At 34.0% G+C, this 15,799-nt stretch overlaps 1 protein-coding gene across 1 annotated transcript; it reads left to right on the top strand.

Annotated features, from left to right (window-relative positions):
• Positions 1–10,463: 10,463 nt before the first annotated feature.
• Positions 10,464–14,866, top strand: LOC124929360 (cyprosin-like). Its single transcript, XM_047469704.1, has 13 exons — positions 10,464–10,838; positions 10,912–10,972; positions 11,179–11,273; positions 11,359–11,471; positions 11,545–11,713; positions 11,816–11,855; positions 12,357–12,421; positions 12,510–12,623; positions 12,720–12,784; positions 13,038–13,179; positions 13,256–13,375; positions 13,463–13,551; positions 14,605–14,866. Exons 1-13 carry the CDS (start codon positions 10,506–10,508, stop codon positions 14,687–14,689), a joined length of 1,491 nt encoding a protein of 496 aa, XP_047325660.1. The 5' UTR covers positions 10,464–10,505; the 3' UTR covers positions 14,690–14,866.
• Positions 14,867–15,799: the final 933 nt, after the last annotated feature.

A 15,799-nucleotide genomic window follows, 5' to 3' on the forward strand; every position in this document is an offset into this window, starting at 1 on the left:
TATTGATTTTTATTATCCTAAGTTCATTTTAATCAATTACAACATTTTTCTTAATTCAACTTAATTAAAGATTTATTCTTTAATCTTTAACTTAATTAATTTTCTCATTTTTCTTTCTTTAACTTAATCTAAAAGAAAGGTACATAACCTTAACATTGCTTTCAAAAATTACACAATTGGAGTCGGCACTTCTACAAATTATGTGCAAAAATTGTCGATGAGAAATGACAACTTGTTACAAAATGAGATATGTTGCGAGAGGAAAACTAGAATGCATGGGATCGACCCCATCCTTTAGCGATGAGCCGTCAGATAGGACGTAGGCATTGTGGAGGTGGGAAGAAATTCCTTGGTTTATGACGGTGGTTTACCCCCTCGACTATCGGTGAATGATACTCTTTTATGATTCCCTTAGCACAAAAGGCTTGGATACTCTCCAAGTCGGTTGTTTTTCATGCCCAAACAACTAAACCTCATCACTACAACCCTTATGTGACTAATATATATGTATTATGTGTATGAATCTATAGTCTAAATGAACATCTCAAAAATGTTCCTTCTTCAAAAGAAACACATTTTTTCAAAAATGTTTTTAATTTCCAATCACATACGATGTCCATGTTAAAGGGTATCGACATAATCCCATTGATAGATAATTTCCACAAAATGAGTGGAACTATGGAATATATGGACTAACTCCCATCATGAGGTTTATTAACTTTAAGATAAACAAAACCTTCATAATGAAAATGCAAAGGAGATGGAGCCTTATAGGACGAGTGTACTTTATAGGAGAAAGGTAAATAAGACCAACCATAAAAGAATTCTAAGCTATCTTGATGATGGACAATAAGAATATTCTGTATCTTAAGCCATTTTAGAATAAATATCCTTGAGAAAGCTCTACAAGAGGAATACAGATACACTAAGATGACATCCGAGACAATCCTCAAAAAGAACATCATTGACTTTCAAAATGGATAAAATGGAGTTTAGGAATGGAGAAATCTCTTTAACCTTGGAATCCTCCATGATGACAATAACGGTTGTATTGGCCCACTTCTTCATGACTCCGACATATGATAACTCATCCTCCAAAATTCTAGAGGTTGCATACCACATGCGTAGGCGAAACAAATAACCCTTGGGTATCATTCTAGCTAAGACACGTATGGGGTTGAATGATTCATTCTTAACCTTCATCGTAAGAAAAAGAGGCATACCTCTACTTATCTATATTTGTCTGCTCGATAAAATCGGACACTTGCCACTATTATGTCCTAGAGACATCATGTCCCCCACTCTTCAATATCGACGATTGATGATGAAGTCAAGGAATTACTCTCGTTGTATCCCATCAAAAAGATGGCTTACATGATGGATGATAAACATATGATCATGCTTTTGGGCTTGGAATGAGTCACCTCCTACAATACCCACGACTTTTTCAAACAATTCGGTCGTGACTTTCTGCCCCCTTACACGGGAAATTCCACAATGCCACAGACAAGCCGATTGACCATAAGGCCTACGTAGGATATCTTGAGAAATGAAACAGCCCCTCCCAGATGGGAATCCCAAAGGAGTGAAAGAATTACCTAACCGTCATAATCGAAGAATATGAGTAGGTCAAAAGGAATGAAGAGGAGGAAGCTTCTAGTGTAGAAAACACTACAATAGGACTTAAAGTCTATGACCTATGCCAACACTTTTTCCTTTTAGATTCTCTATTTAAATGTCAACAAGAGAGATCGCATGTAACAAACTTAACAAGTGTTTTGTATAACAACTCTATGTTTAACTTTTAAATCACAAGAATATGTTCATTTCCTATGATTCATTTTAAATGCATCTGCATTGCATGGTACTTGTGTTACAATTACAAACCCTCACCTCTTTCTCTTCACATCAGTCCACGATTGTAGCAAATGATATGGCCCCTAGAAAAAGAGATCCAAAAACCGGACGCTTTATCTGCCACAATATGATTGAGGAAACAACAACACCTAAAATGGTCACTATGACCAAATTTAGAGAAATCAAGGCAGCTTTACAGTATATGACGGAACAACTCGCGTTGATCACAAATTCTTTAACTAATTAGTAAATACTGTTTACATCCCAAAAGATGCCTTATTCCTTCAATTTCCTACTCAGTCTATCCCGGTTATGATCTCTCCCATCAATTCTCGTCTTATTGATCCTCAAACTCAAGAGGAAGTCTCTTTCTATAAAGACTTCGAAAAAGATTTCGACCAAACCACATAGGCACAACACATGACACATGAGGAAGAACTAAACTCCATGGGACACATGGAAGACCAATTTCGGTGGTTGAACAACCACCTTCTACGGAATATGAACGTTAGATAGCTCAAGTTCAAGCCATGCAGGTAGAGATGCAAGCCCAACTAAATAAAATGGCTAAAGGAAAAAGCACTAAGGAACACTATGACTAGAAGGATGCCATGAAAACTACTGAATGAGCAGTCATTCCATTGGGCATCAAGTTACCACCCATATCCAAGTACATCAAAAAAAGCGATCCATTTGTCTTTTTCAAAATGTACACTTTTGCAATGGTCCAATTGCGACTTGGAGAATTGATAGTTCTCCACCCATTTCTCCGATACCTCGATGACACCGCTCTACGTTGGTATCACCAACAAAAGATAACATAATTGCAAACTATCGAGGAATTAGCCGCAATGTTTATAGAACGCTTATATATGCACCTTAATCTGGAACGTCTAGAGAAGATGATGAATAATATTAAACAAGGAGAAAATAAGAAATTCTCCGTCTTCATCGAAAGATGGAAATTTATCATCGATGAAATTGATTCCCGCCCGAGTCACCAGCAACATATCGACATGATCTTTGAAAGCGTTATGATATTATGTTAGATTCACTGTCAAGACCTTCTAAAACATGAAAAGCTGTTGAAAACCGAAAATAACCTCGATGATGCGATCGAGAAGAAAATAATAGAGGAAAAAGTAGTCAAAGCTTACCCACCTCTGAGTCGTTTCCCAAAAAAATGAAACGACATAAGTACACTAGGTAACAACTATCTGACTAGAACGTCCTCCTCAAAAGACAAGCCCAAAATAAGCCTCCACTGGCCAAGACGGGCACATCAACCCCTACTAAACCCACAACTCTAAAGGCACTCAGACCCTTAGAGTCATTGACGACCTAGGAATGCTTTTAAGTTAGGTAATGAAGATTCTTCAGAAAATATCTAATCAAACCCCTCACCCTAAGAACGAACATACCACTCTTGGGGAAATATGAGAATGCTTGGTACGATTATCAACAAGAAAATGAAAATGCTATTAATAATTGTAGTTCCCTTAAACATCTTTTTTAGGATTTGATCGATTAAAACATTATCACTAAACTTGAAATAGCCAGGAATCCGCTATTAGATCATCAAGTCAGCATGATGACAACCCACAAAGTGATATTTGACGCTAACACATTGTTGGATCTAATCTATGATATTGAACCAGAAATCAACATGATTGATCTCTAGCCCAAAAAGAAGTCTAAAGCCCATTCTAGACAAACTTTCAAGTGTTAGAAGTCAAAAATGCCTGCCTAGACTCATGCCCCGATATATATCGTAGCAACACGTGGTGGAATTGATTTCCAACCAAGTTTCATGAAAATTTTAGTGGTCAATGTTCCATAAACTTCCTTAAAGACAATATTGAGAAGAAAAGAAGATGATCCTAGATCTCTTAACCCATGAGACAACCTCTTAAGTCAACTCAGACAGACGAATGCTAACATTTCCATTTGGGAAATCCTATTGTATTCAATCAAGAATGGAAAGTTGTCCGTAATGAACTATGCAAGGCTAATGTCCCTACTAATACCACCTTATAGGAATTAGTAGAAATCATTTCCTCTAGTTCCTAATATAACATGATTGGCTTCAAAGACATGGATCACCATAGTTTAGGATAAGTCCCTACATGATTCGAAAAAATCCGCGAGAAAATGATATCCAAATAACGCATAATGGTTCTACAAACCTTGAATGAATAGTTTATCCATGAGGGACAAAGCACCATATGCTTTGATTTCCCTAAACCCTTTACAAATCCAGATTTACGGATATATTTTCCACGTCTCAAAATCTTTTCAAACTGTCCTCTTAATCCTAACCTTTCTATTTGTGTGATTAGGAAAAGAACGGACTATTGACCCGAAGCCCTGCAAAACTTGGCTCGGAATTTCATGATAGTTGATCCAACTCAAGAAGCCAGCTCTTCCAGTCCATATGGAACCCATTCCCCATCATCCGTCGATATTTTGATCGACAAAAATAAAACTCTTTCTACTCTCATATATAGAGAGATGTCAAATATTGTACATTATAAGAAATTTGGAAACAATGATCTTGTTAGATCATCCTTTCTTACATGTAATAAACCTATCGGTGTAACACCAGAAGTTGACTTCAAATGTATGAGTAGAAACGATCTTTCCTTTTACTCTGATCTAAACTTCGAAACTAAATACTTCTAAGAGAACGAGGATGAAATTGTCTCTTTAGTAAAAAAGACAATTAAAATTAATATAAACACGATCGACGATCCTCAGATCATATTGATCGGCCAAAGTTTAAATTCGTAAGACGTCTAGAGTTAGTTGAGCTATTGGAAGCCCACAAAGACGTATTCGTCTGATGTTGTGTGTTATATCCATTTTATCCAAAATAAATTATTTATTTAACCCAAAATATACGAAAATAAAATAAATTGACAAAATATGTGTCATAAATAATTTAGGGTAAATGTTGTATCTAGAAGGATGACTACAGCCGAAACTATAGCCATCGGATAAGTGCTAGACTTTCATCCAACGCCAAGGAGCTGTCTGCATCGCTCGCTAAATTGAAAGGAGCGCACTTCCACGAAGGACATGATCAGATAATGTGTGCTCCATCACCACTAACTGGAACGCGATGGAATGCCCAACCGTCGACATAACACAAACGGAATGTAACGGAGTGTCCCGCATTTGTGTTTACTCCCAAAACGACATCGTTTCACGCCTGGTTTGTCTTCTTTCTTGCTACAACGGACAGGAAAAGGATGAATCCTATATTTGATTTGTCAAAGATAGAACTTCACCAATAGTCCACCATATAGGCTAATTCGGAAACTGAAGTGATCACCCTACTATGGTGATCATTTCGCCTACGATCATAGGCTTCATCATGGCTTGATTAAGCAAGTTGGATCAAGAATAGCCAAAACACCATTGATGGTTATTTTACTAAATCTGATCAACATGCTTCCCAAACCGACTTTAGGAGACTATAAATAGCCTCCCTTGATCAATCCGAAGGCAAGACATCAACTCTCAATCCCTCAATCCGAATTTTCAGAAAAGCTACCATTGAAGCTTCAAGCTTCTAGAATTTTTAAATTTGTGTACAAAGCCTTAAATCTCGAATCCAGCCATCCCAAAAGTTTTCCTAAGGTCTAAGGATTGTTCTCTAATCCTTGGTAAACTTCCAATCACCATTTAATTTGAACTTATAGTTTGAAATTGAAATTTTATATTTTAGTTTTCATAAGTTTGTATATTGCATGGTTGTTGGATTTCTTGATTGAAAACGATCATATGATCATTTATAAGCTTTCTATTGAAGTTAACACTAATAAATCGATTTTAAACAGAAAAACCTAAATTTGAATTTGGAAAATTTCAAAATTGAGTTTTTTGTTCTTGAGTTAATTCTCAAAAGAAGAGAAGTAGCCTTAAAAGCTTCTCAACATATTTCTGATGATGTTGAGAACCTATTTGGATCATGTATGATGCATTCCAATCATTTTTTTTTATCAAAATCAAAATTTTCATAAAAAATGAAAATTTCAAGTTCTTGAATTGGTTTAAATAAACAACCAGTGTTTATTTTTGGTAACAATCAATCATATAGAGTATAGGGAAGCTATTGTCAAGGTCTTTACACTTCATTACAACTAAAAAACCATAAACCCGATTTTGGTCTCAAAACTATTTTTTATGAAATCAAACATCATCCAAGTCGAATCAAACCTTGAGATGATGTTCATAATGTTCCTAGGAGCTTTGTGAAGCTACATATGCCCCTAAATCAAAGGATCTGAGCCTCAATTAAAACTGAAAAACATGTTGTTTTGATGTTTTTAGGACCGAGAGCATTTATTTTATTCAATCTTGGTCAATTTGCCTTATTTATTTTGACTATTTTAGTTTTATTTAAAATATCCAAATCTTAATTAATTTGGACTCCGACCGACAAGATATCATTTCCAAATTATTTATTTATTTTAAATCTCGTGAAATTATTTTTGTAAGGATTGTTGAAAAACATTTTTAAATTGACTCGATATTTTTAAATATTCTAAATTCTGGATGTAATAATCAAATGTCTACATATCCATGATTATTTAATCAAACTTGTGAAATATTTGATTGTTTTCATCTAAATAGTCATTTTTATTTTAATAAAAATGCCCCTAGTTTTAATGTCGGTCTTTGATGTTGTCATGCCCCTAATTTTAATGTCAGACTTTGATGTTATCATTTTTATTTTATTAAAAATTCCCCTAATTTTAATATTGAGTCTTTGATGTTATCATTTTTATTTTAATAAAAATGCCCCTATTTTTAATGTCTTTGATATAGTCATTTTATTATAATAAAAATGCCAATATTTTTTTTTTGGGGAGGGGGGGGGGGGGGGGGGGGAAACAACTTAACCGTCATTTGATTAAGAACCCAAAAGTAGGAGAAAAGGTCAATTATCAAAGCTAGACAAACCCTAGCTTTGATTAAAAGAATCAAACGACCTAGAGTATCTGATTAGAAACAACAAAAAATAGAGATTACAGACAACTAAAACATACAAATCATACTACTTAACATTCTTGTTCAATTTAGACAATATCATTTCCGCTACTTTTGGATCCCAATCTACTAAGCTCGTAGCGCACCTACTTTGCTTAATCACGCTATAGGCTTCATAATTGGTGATTGAACTGTTATAATTGATGATGATTGTTTGTGAGCATTGACCTCCTTCCCTTGGATTAGTTTCGCTTTAGAGGAGCCAACACTAATCTGATAAAAATAATTATGTTTTAGTATTTTAGGAATTTCACATTTACTTGCATATTCATTTGCTTCATTTTTGTTTGATTTTCTTTGGTCTATTTCCAAAGTTTCATCTTCACTTTCCTCCATTATATCTCCATCTTTAGCTTCGGCCCTGATTCTTCTTCTTTTCATTCCTTTGATTCTTCTTCTTTTTCATCATCTGGTTCTTCTTCTTCTTTCTCTAATTTTTTATCTTTCCTTTCCTTCAATTCTTTATCATTCTCATTCTCTGTATCTCCATCTTTAGCTTCCTCATTATGATTTCCTAATTCTTTAGTTTCAGTTTTCTCATTCTACTCCTAAACTTTTATCTTTTCTTATTGTTCTTCAATTGCTTTTGAACATTTATTACTTGGATGTTCAAAAGTATTGCAGAACGCACATATATTTGGTCTCCATTCATACGTAATATCCATATCTGTGGGTTTGCCTCTTCTGTCAACTAATATCTTCTTTGCTGGTAAAGTGCATCTAGGATGCACTTTAATACTTATCTTAGCATATGTGATGTGTTCGTTTTCCTCCATTATTGAGTCCATATATAATGATTTCCCTAAGAGACTAACGAAATTGCTAAGTGCTTCTGCATTATACATATGAGCTGGAATGTTTTTTAGTTTTAACCAAATTTGGGCTGTTTCCTTAGGTTTGCTAAGTAGGTTCATACCTTCGGACCATGTTTCCAGCTTCATACAGTTTGACCCAACATATGTGTGTCCCAACTTTAGAATATTTTCTAGATTTGTTCCTTGTTTGAATTTCAAGAAATAAAGATCATGGATACCTTTTCTAATCCTATATGCTCCCATTGTTTTAGCAAAACATCTTTATTAACCGAGAAAGATACAAATTCATACCTATGTAGTTCCCAACAACTACATATTCTCATTCTTTAATGTATTTTTTCTCCACTTCAGCAGGTAATTTAAACTCAAAAGGGGATTTAAGAATCTCAACTTTTGGTTTAAAATCCCTTAGGTAAGTTTTGCCTTTATATTTCTCCTTATATTCATCTTTCTATCTTGCATTTTTCTTCCAGACTTCATTAATTTTCCAGCTGCAATTATTTCTAATAGTGTAGGTCTTGGGTTTTGGGCACTTCATAAGCTCCCTCATTGTTTCCACAGACCAGCTAACTATTTTTTTTGTATTTCTCCTGTTTTAGTAGGTTCTAATCTTGAAGATAGAGAATATTGAGTTGGACAGTAGTTTGCTGTGTTTTTTCCTTACTAAGCACAATCTCTCATTTCTTTACTTGGAACAACAATTTTGTAACTTGATTTTTGAGTCCGTAAAGATTTGCCCTTTCGTTGTATCCAACCTTCCATATTTCATTCTTTTTTTTATTTCAGACTTCAAACTTTCAGTTTCATTATGTAGTTTTTTCCTCAATCTTTTGAGAGCTCTAATTTGTAGAGATGTTGGTGTGCCTCCTGCCAATGGGAATGACTTAGATAACGACAATCCCTTTATTTTGTTTATGTATTTCTGCTTTTCTCAAAACTTTGTTTCTATTTAGTTTCATCTATCGTTTTCTTGGTTGAATCGATTTCCACAAAGTCATGCACTTCTTTTGCCTTATTCATATTTTTTTCTCCCCAACTTAGCAGAAGAACTAGATAATGCAGGAAATCAAGGATGCATACAACTCAACCAAACTCAATTTACTTACAACCGAGAATGTCCTACGATCAGGAATGACCGTAGACTAGTGAACTAGTGACCCTGTTTCACAACTCAACGACCGAAAGAAAATACCAATAATTTTAATGTTGGGGGCTTTGGTGTTATCATTTTTATTTTAATAAAAAAATGTCACTAATTCCATTAAGATTTTTGAATCATCATTTTAATAAAAAGTGTTCATAATTTTAAGTAGGGTTTCCTCGAATTCTAATTTTTATTTTAATAAAAATGCCCTAATTTAAAGTGGATTGAGGAATTGTCATTTTTATTTTAATAAAAAAAAACTAGTTAAAAGTAGGGTTTCATAATTGTTATTTTAATAAAAATGCCCTAATTTTAGGTCTTGTTCTCTTTGGGTTTTATAAAACCCAACTAAAATCAAATTTTCAATCAATCCCTTCTCAACAATCACATCACTAATTTCATTAACCAAAATACTAAAATACCATATATATTAAATTATTATTATTTATTTTATTTATATATATCAATACCTTTTAAGTCATTTTACCAAAAAATAATCAACACCTTCTCAAAATCATTACCAATCATTATTTTTTCTCCTTTCAAATTTTTATAAAACCCTAATCTTGAACTAGGCCTTAAGTAGAGTTTGTAATTGTCATTTTTATTTTAATAAAAATATTCCTAATTCAAGTAGGTTTCTGATATTTTGTTCATAATTTTAAGTAAGGTTTTGGAAGTCATTTTTATTTTAATAAAAAAGTTCTTGATTTTAAGTAGAGATTTGAGATTCATTATTTTTATTTTAAAAAAAATGTAACTCATTTTAAGTAAGATTTATTGTATATACAGGATGATTATGTTTCTACAATATTATGTGAACATGTGTCTTTCACATCTAGTATCCACTTCTATTGAATAGTTATTATTGTATTAATATTGACTTTTTATACACGTATACTAAACAACAAATGAAAATAAACTTAGAATTAATATTTTAAATATGATACATATCCAGTATCTTCTTCCTTATCGATGATGTTTGTTTAGAGTGAAAAAGACGACATTAATGGGGCCCGGGGAAAGAGAATCTTCTACAAATTATCCTTCACGCACACGCGCGTAATGTTGTGATTACAGACTACTGAGAGAGTAAGGAATGAAATCACCGCCTCAACCCTTTCCGTGCTTTACACGCTCTGTGAAATGTGAAGAAATCATTATTAATCTACGCCCTTTTGTTGCTTTGAGAACTTGATTTCATTCTGTAATCAAATATAGTAATGGACAAAAACTACTATTTAATCTTCTTACCTTGATAAATCCTATCTTCAAGTACTAGCTTCTGTTCATCTTCTTCGTTTGCTTCCTCTAAGGTTTGACTTCTTTAAGCTCTGTCTGTAGTATGTACATGGTGATTTATGTGAATCTATCATCTGTATTTGATTGAATTCCTTATTATCTGTTCTTTTATTTCTCCTACTTAAAAAGATAGAACTAAATTTGCAGTCTTGTATTTGGCGAATAAGAGATTTGATGATTTTAGACATATGGGTTTGCTTAATTTTAGTATCAATATGAGGCAAATGAAGCCGATGAAGCCAAATAGTTGTATACAAGGTGTTTGAATCAATTCCTTCCAATTCTTAATTTTCTTTGTTTACTACTTTACCTTGCAGGAAACTGTATAAAAAATGGAACATGGTTTTGGGTTGGCGTTTTGTCTACTCACGTTGATGTGTTCTTTAGCTTGTGCATCATCTGATGGTTTAATACGGATTGGTTTGAATAAGAGAAGCTTAGATCTTCAATCTATGAAAGCTTACAAAATGGCAAGAATTCAAAACAGACATACTGAAGGCTTGAAATCAGTTGGAAGTTCTGATTTTGACATAATCTCTCTGAAGAACTACATGGACGCTCAATACTATGGAGAGATTTGCATCGGCTCTCCGCCTCAAAAATTCACTGTCATATTCGACACTGGAAGTTCTAATCTCTGGATTCCCTCAGCAAAATGTCTTTCTGTGAGTTCCCTCAGTCTCGATCAAAAACTCAATATTCAATGTAACTGTCTAATCCTTAAATTTTCTTGTGCAGATTGCTTGTTTGTTCCATCCTAAGTACAAACATAGGAAATCCGATACATATACAGAAATTGGTAAAGTTGTATTTATTGTTGCCTCGGTAAATTGTCTGCTAGTAGAAGAAATGAAGAAGTAGATTTGCCATTTTTTAGAAAGTTTATATGTAATTTTAAAATGACAAAGCCCGAGAGCTGTTGCTTTACCATGAAAAAATTGGATGTAACGTTGTTTTAGCCACCAATAGCATGAGATCCTTGATTTTTTATTTATAATAATTCAGGAGACCGTGTGGCAATACATTATGGATCTGGGTCCGTTTCTGGATTCCTCAGCCAAGATAATGTTAAAGTTGGTGATCTTTTGGTACAGAATCAGGTGAATTCTACAGACCTTTTCCTTTGTCTCTAAGAGTTGGTAATTGTTGCAAAAAAAATAAGCATCAACTTCTTTCCATTTGTAGTCTTTTATGGAGGCCACCCGAGAGGGAAGTGTTACATTTGTATTGGCACGGTTTGATGGGATTCTTGGTCTGGGCTTCCAGGAAATTTCAGTTGGTGATGTTGTCCCTGTCTGGTACGACTTTAGAAGATACTTTCCCTATTTATCCCTATAACTCTCAATGTTGTTGTTTGTGTCGAGATTACAGGTACAACATGATTGAACAAGGCCTTGTCCAAGAGAAAGTCTTCTCATTTTGGCTTAACCGGGACCCAAATGCTAAGGTGGGTGGTGAGCTTGTTTTTGGTGGCGCCGATCCAAAACATTTCAAGGGGAAGCACACGTATACTCCCATTACTCAGAAGGGTTACTGGCAGGTTTGTGAATGTATATTTTGTATTTGTCTCAAATCTGTTTTCTCCTACTTTCATGAATCACGATCATCAATCAACCTTTGATTGTTTACATATTTTTTTCAGTTTGAGATGGGTGACTTTCTTATAGCCAACCATTCAACAGGTAAAATATTGGCAGTTAATTTAGGTTGTGTTTGATGTGGGTTATTGATATTAATTTTGTTATGCGACTATTGTATACATGAACATTTTCAAAAGGGGCATATATATACATGAATTTCTTAAAGGCCAAATATACCCACAAACTACATTAGTTAACTAGTGCAAAAATACTCATCCATCTTCTTTCGTTCAAAGAAAAACTTACAACCAACCTCACCGTTAACACATAGGATTGTTGGCTCTTAATGCTTTTACTAGTTAGTGTGTATAATTGCCCAAAAGGCGTTCATGTATGTATATATATATGCCTTTTTATCCTTAAAACAATAAAAAAAATCAACTAAGCCACTTTAGATAGGACTCTTCACTTCCATTTCAACATGCCTATTTGGAAAAGTCATATCGAAACACAATTCTTTTAGAAACAACTAAATCTATACAAACACAGATCACACATTGGAGTAAAAGGATGATCCTTTAACTTATAGTTTCATATTCCCAGGCTTCTGTGAGGATGGATGTGCTGCTATTGTGGATTCTGGGACATCCTTACTTGCTGGTCCAACTGTATGTTTTTTTTTTCTTTTTTAATGATTGCCTTTATCATTATGAGAAACCATGTATCTACGTCTGAAAGATCATTTGTTGATTTCAGACAATCGTTACTCAAATCAACCACGCCATTGGAGCGGAAGGAGTTATCAGTATGGAATGTAAAGAAATTGTTGTTCAGTATGGAGAAATGATATGGGATCTCCTCATTTCAGGGGTCAATTCTTTAATCCTCTAAAAAATACCTTTTTTTGTGCTGCCTCAGTTTAGCTAAAGCATTCGTTGTTGTTAATTTCTTTCTGATATGTTGCAGGTACGTCCTGACCAAGTATGTGCACAGATTGGTCTCTGCGGCCCTGGAAGGGCTCAGACCGAGAGGTAAGGAAACAAATTTCTCTTGCTACCTGAAATTTTCTTGTAAAAGGACATTGCTTACTTTGAGCTTGCTTTACGTACCTTTTTTTTTGGGAAATAAAAATCCTTGTTGGATGAAAAAACTGGATTATTTTGGGTTATTCTTTACTCAAATATCCTTGTATATAATATTTTAAAATGTTATAGAAAATAAGGTAGGGTATAATTGATGATTTAAATGATTTGATTGTGTTTGCATTTTCTGGTTTCTCTTCAGCGCCAATATTCAGATGGTTGTCGAAAGTGCTTATGGTAAAAACAATCCCTTGTGCACATCATGCCAGATGCTTGTCGTTTGGGTCCAGAATCAGCTAAAACAAAAGAAAACGAAGGAAACTGTGTTTGATTATGTGAATCAGGTTATTGTTTTCAAGTTGTTTTTAAGTGTAAATTTTTTAGACTATATTTTTAACTCTTGTAGACGTTTTTTAACAGCTCTGTGAAAGCCTGCCTAGTCCGATGGGAGAATCTGTAATCGACTGTAATAGTTTGTCAACGCTGCCAAATATCACATTCACAATTGGAGGGAAAGCTTTCAATCTTACTCCTGAACAGGTCCGAATCTGTGCTTTTCAGTTGAACCAACTTTTCTTGTAAAGATTATGTTGTTCACCACTTTTTTTTTTTGCGATGATTTTACAGTACATCCTTAAAACTGGAGATGGTCCTGCTACAATATGTGTGAGTGGATTCATCGCTCTTGACGTGACTCCGCCCCGCGGTCCTCTATGGTATGCTAATCTATTTGGAAACTGGTATTTTATCACAACATCTGTGGTTGACAATTACAATCCCAATGGACAATTGTCAAAGTTAGAAATTAAAATGATATTTTTTTCTTTTTTCTATTTGGTATAAGATGATATTTCTGATCATGATCCAGAATTTTTTGGATAAGGATCTATAATTTGGATCATGATCATTATAGTTGAAACATTTTTGGATTTAAATATGGAAGATGAGAATTGACGGTTTCTATTTTTGAGCTGGCTTCGGGTTCATTTGGAAGCTTCTTAGTGCAAATAGGGTTAACATCACACAATCCCTTACTCCCATATGCCATCATTTGACTCGACCTAGTTAAGGTTGAGCATACTCTACAATAGGGATGACTGGATGACAACGGGTACCTTACACGTCTGGTAGTGAGAAAATCAGTCTAAAATTCAAAAATATCGGCATTGAGCTGATAAGCCTGTGGATATTGATGTTCCACATGCAATACTTATGATAGTGTGTTTGAAGTTGTTGGTCGTATTCCTTATGATATGCAATTGAAATATGTTCTTGCTAATAGTGAAAATGGGGGTTTGAATGTGGGGATGTTTTTTCTAGAGCTATGTCCACAATAAAAACGATATTATTTCGATAGGTCAACAAGAATATAGTGAAATCACTTATCCATTTGGAAACACTTATTGAAGGTTTCTCATCTGGATCCAGTTTCAGATCCAAATGTGTGATTTTGTTGCTTCATTTGTTATACTAATTATTTTTTAGATGATTTAAATTATAGTTTAATTTGTGTTTCATTTCATTTGGCATTGGCATAGAGATTCTCTCTATTCTTTTCAATCTAGACCTTATTAGTTTTTGTATCAGGTTACTATGATATTTAACAATCACAAAATGTGATTTTTTTGGGATCATGATCAACATGAAAAAAGTGTATAACTGAACAACATTGTCTGTCTTGTCTTGGGAGTGAACTTAAACCATGAAATAACAAATTAACACAATAAATGTGAAAGCACCTTCTGAAAATGAGTGCGGTTTTTATGCAGGATTCTTGGAGACATATTCATGGGTGTGTATCATACTGTATTTGACTACGGAAATCTGCAAGTGGGTTTTGCACCGGCTGCATAGGTTTGGTTTGTACAATAAGAACTACCGACGGTTAGGGTTTTCATGTGAATATTATATCCAATATGGTCTCCTAGTGGTTTTGTATGTTTGTATCTTACCACTTAATAATGTCATGCTTTTGGGACCTTCTATCTTTAACTTTTTTTATTAATGAAAGATACAGTTATGGGATTTTACCATCTTAAAGCACAGATAGCTTTAGATCAATCTAGAATTGTTACAATTGAAAATATAAATTTTGCCATATTTCTTGTTTGAAAATTGAATTTAGGCTTACACATATTTATAAATTTATTGGTGATTTGTTTCTTATTAAATTGAGGGGCAATTTGAGCTTTTGACTAGCGCATAAAATTAAATGCGCTGGTGACACCTTTATTTTATTTTGGACGAAAATGTCCCCGTTGCGAGACGCAATCGGCAATTGCGAGACGAATTTTTTTTTTCGTCTCGCGATTGTTCCGGTTGCGTCTCGCGAATGCCGGTTACGTCTCGTGAATGTGGACGTTTCGCGATATGGGCAAAATCGTAAAAAAAAAAAAAAAAAAAAAAAAAAAAAAGTTGTCACCAGCGCATGAGGTCATTACATCAAATTTCCCTAAATTGAGTGTTATTTTAATTTTGTTAATATACACATTATTGTTTATGGTAATGGAGTTGTAACTTTTTATTAGGGGCAGTATTCTTTGTAGGAAATGAACTTTTGGCCTGTAGCAAAGGGCATCTAATTTAAAGGAGGGAAGGCTTTTACAGCTATAAAGACTATTCCCTTGTATATATAAAGCATTTAGGTAATAAATAGAAATGACTAACCATAAAAGAGTTGTATAAAAAAACGAGAAATAGCAATCATTTAATATAAATTTAGCAAAGATCATTTCGTGTGGACAAAGAGTATCTGATCAAGAAACACAATCATGGGTGGTAAGTTTTTAAATTATTAAAAAATTATATTTTAAGTTTGAAATCAACCCCTTTTCTAGCAAGGTGAGAGTCTCTCTTCTAGCATAGTGAATGTGAATATCTCCGGTGTTCGAGCCGTCTGATGACAAGTTTCGCTCGCATTATTAGTTGGTTAGGTGTGTTGCGGGCTATGTGTTTAACTCGCAT

The sequence above is a fragment of the Impatiens glandulifera genome, chromosome 3 (assembly GCF_907164915.1).
Source record: "Impatiens glandulifera chromosome 3, dImpGla2.1, whole genome shotgun sequence".
NCBI lineage: Eukaryota > Viridiplantae > Streptophyta > Magnoliopsida > Ericales > Balsaminaceae > Impatiens > Impatiens glandulifera.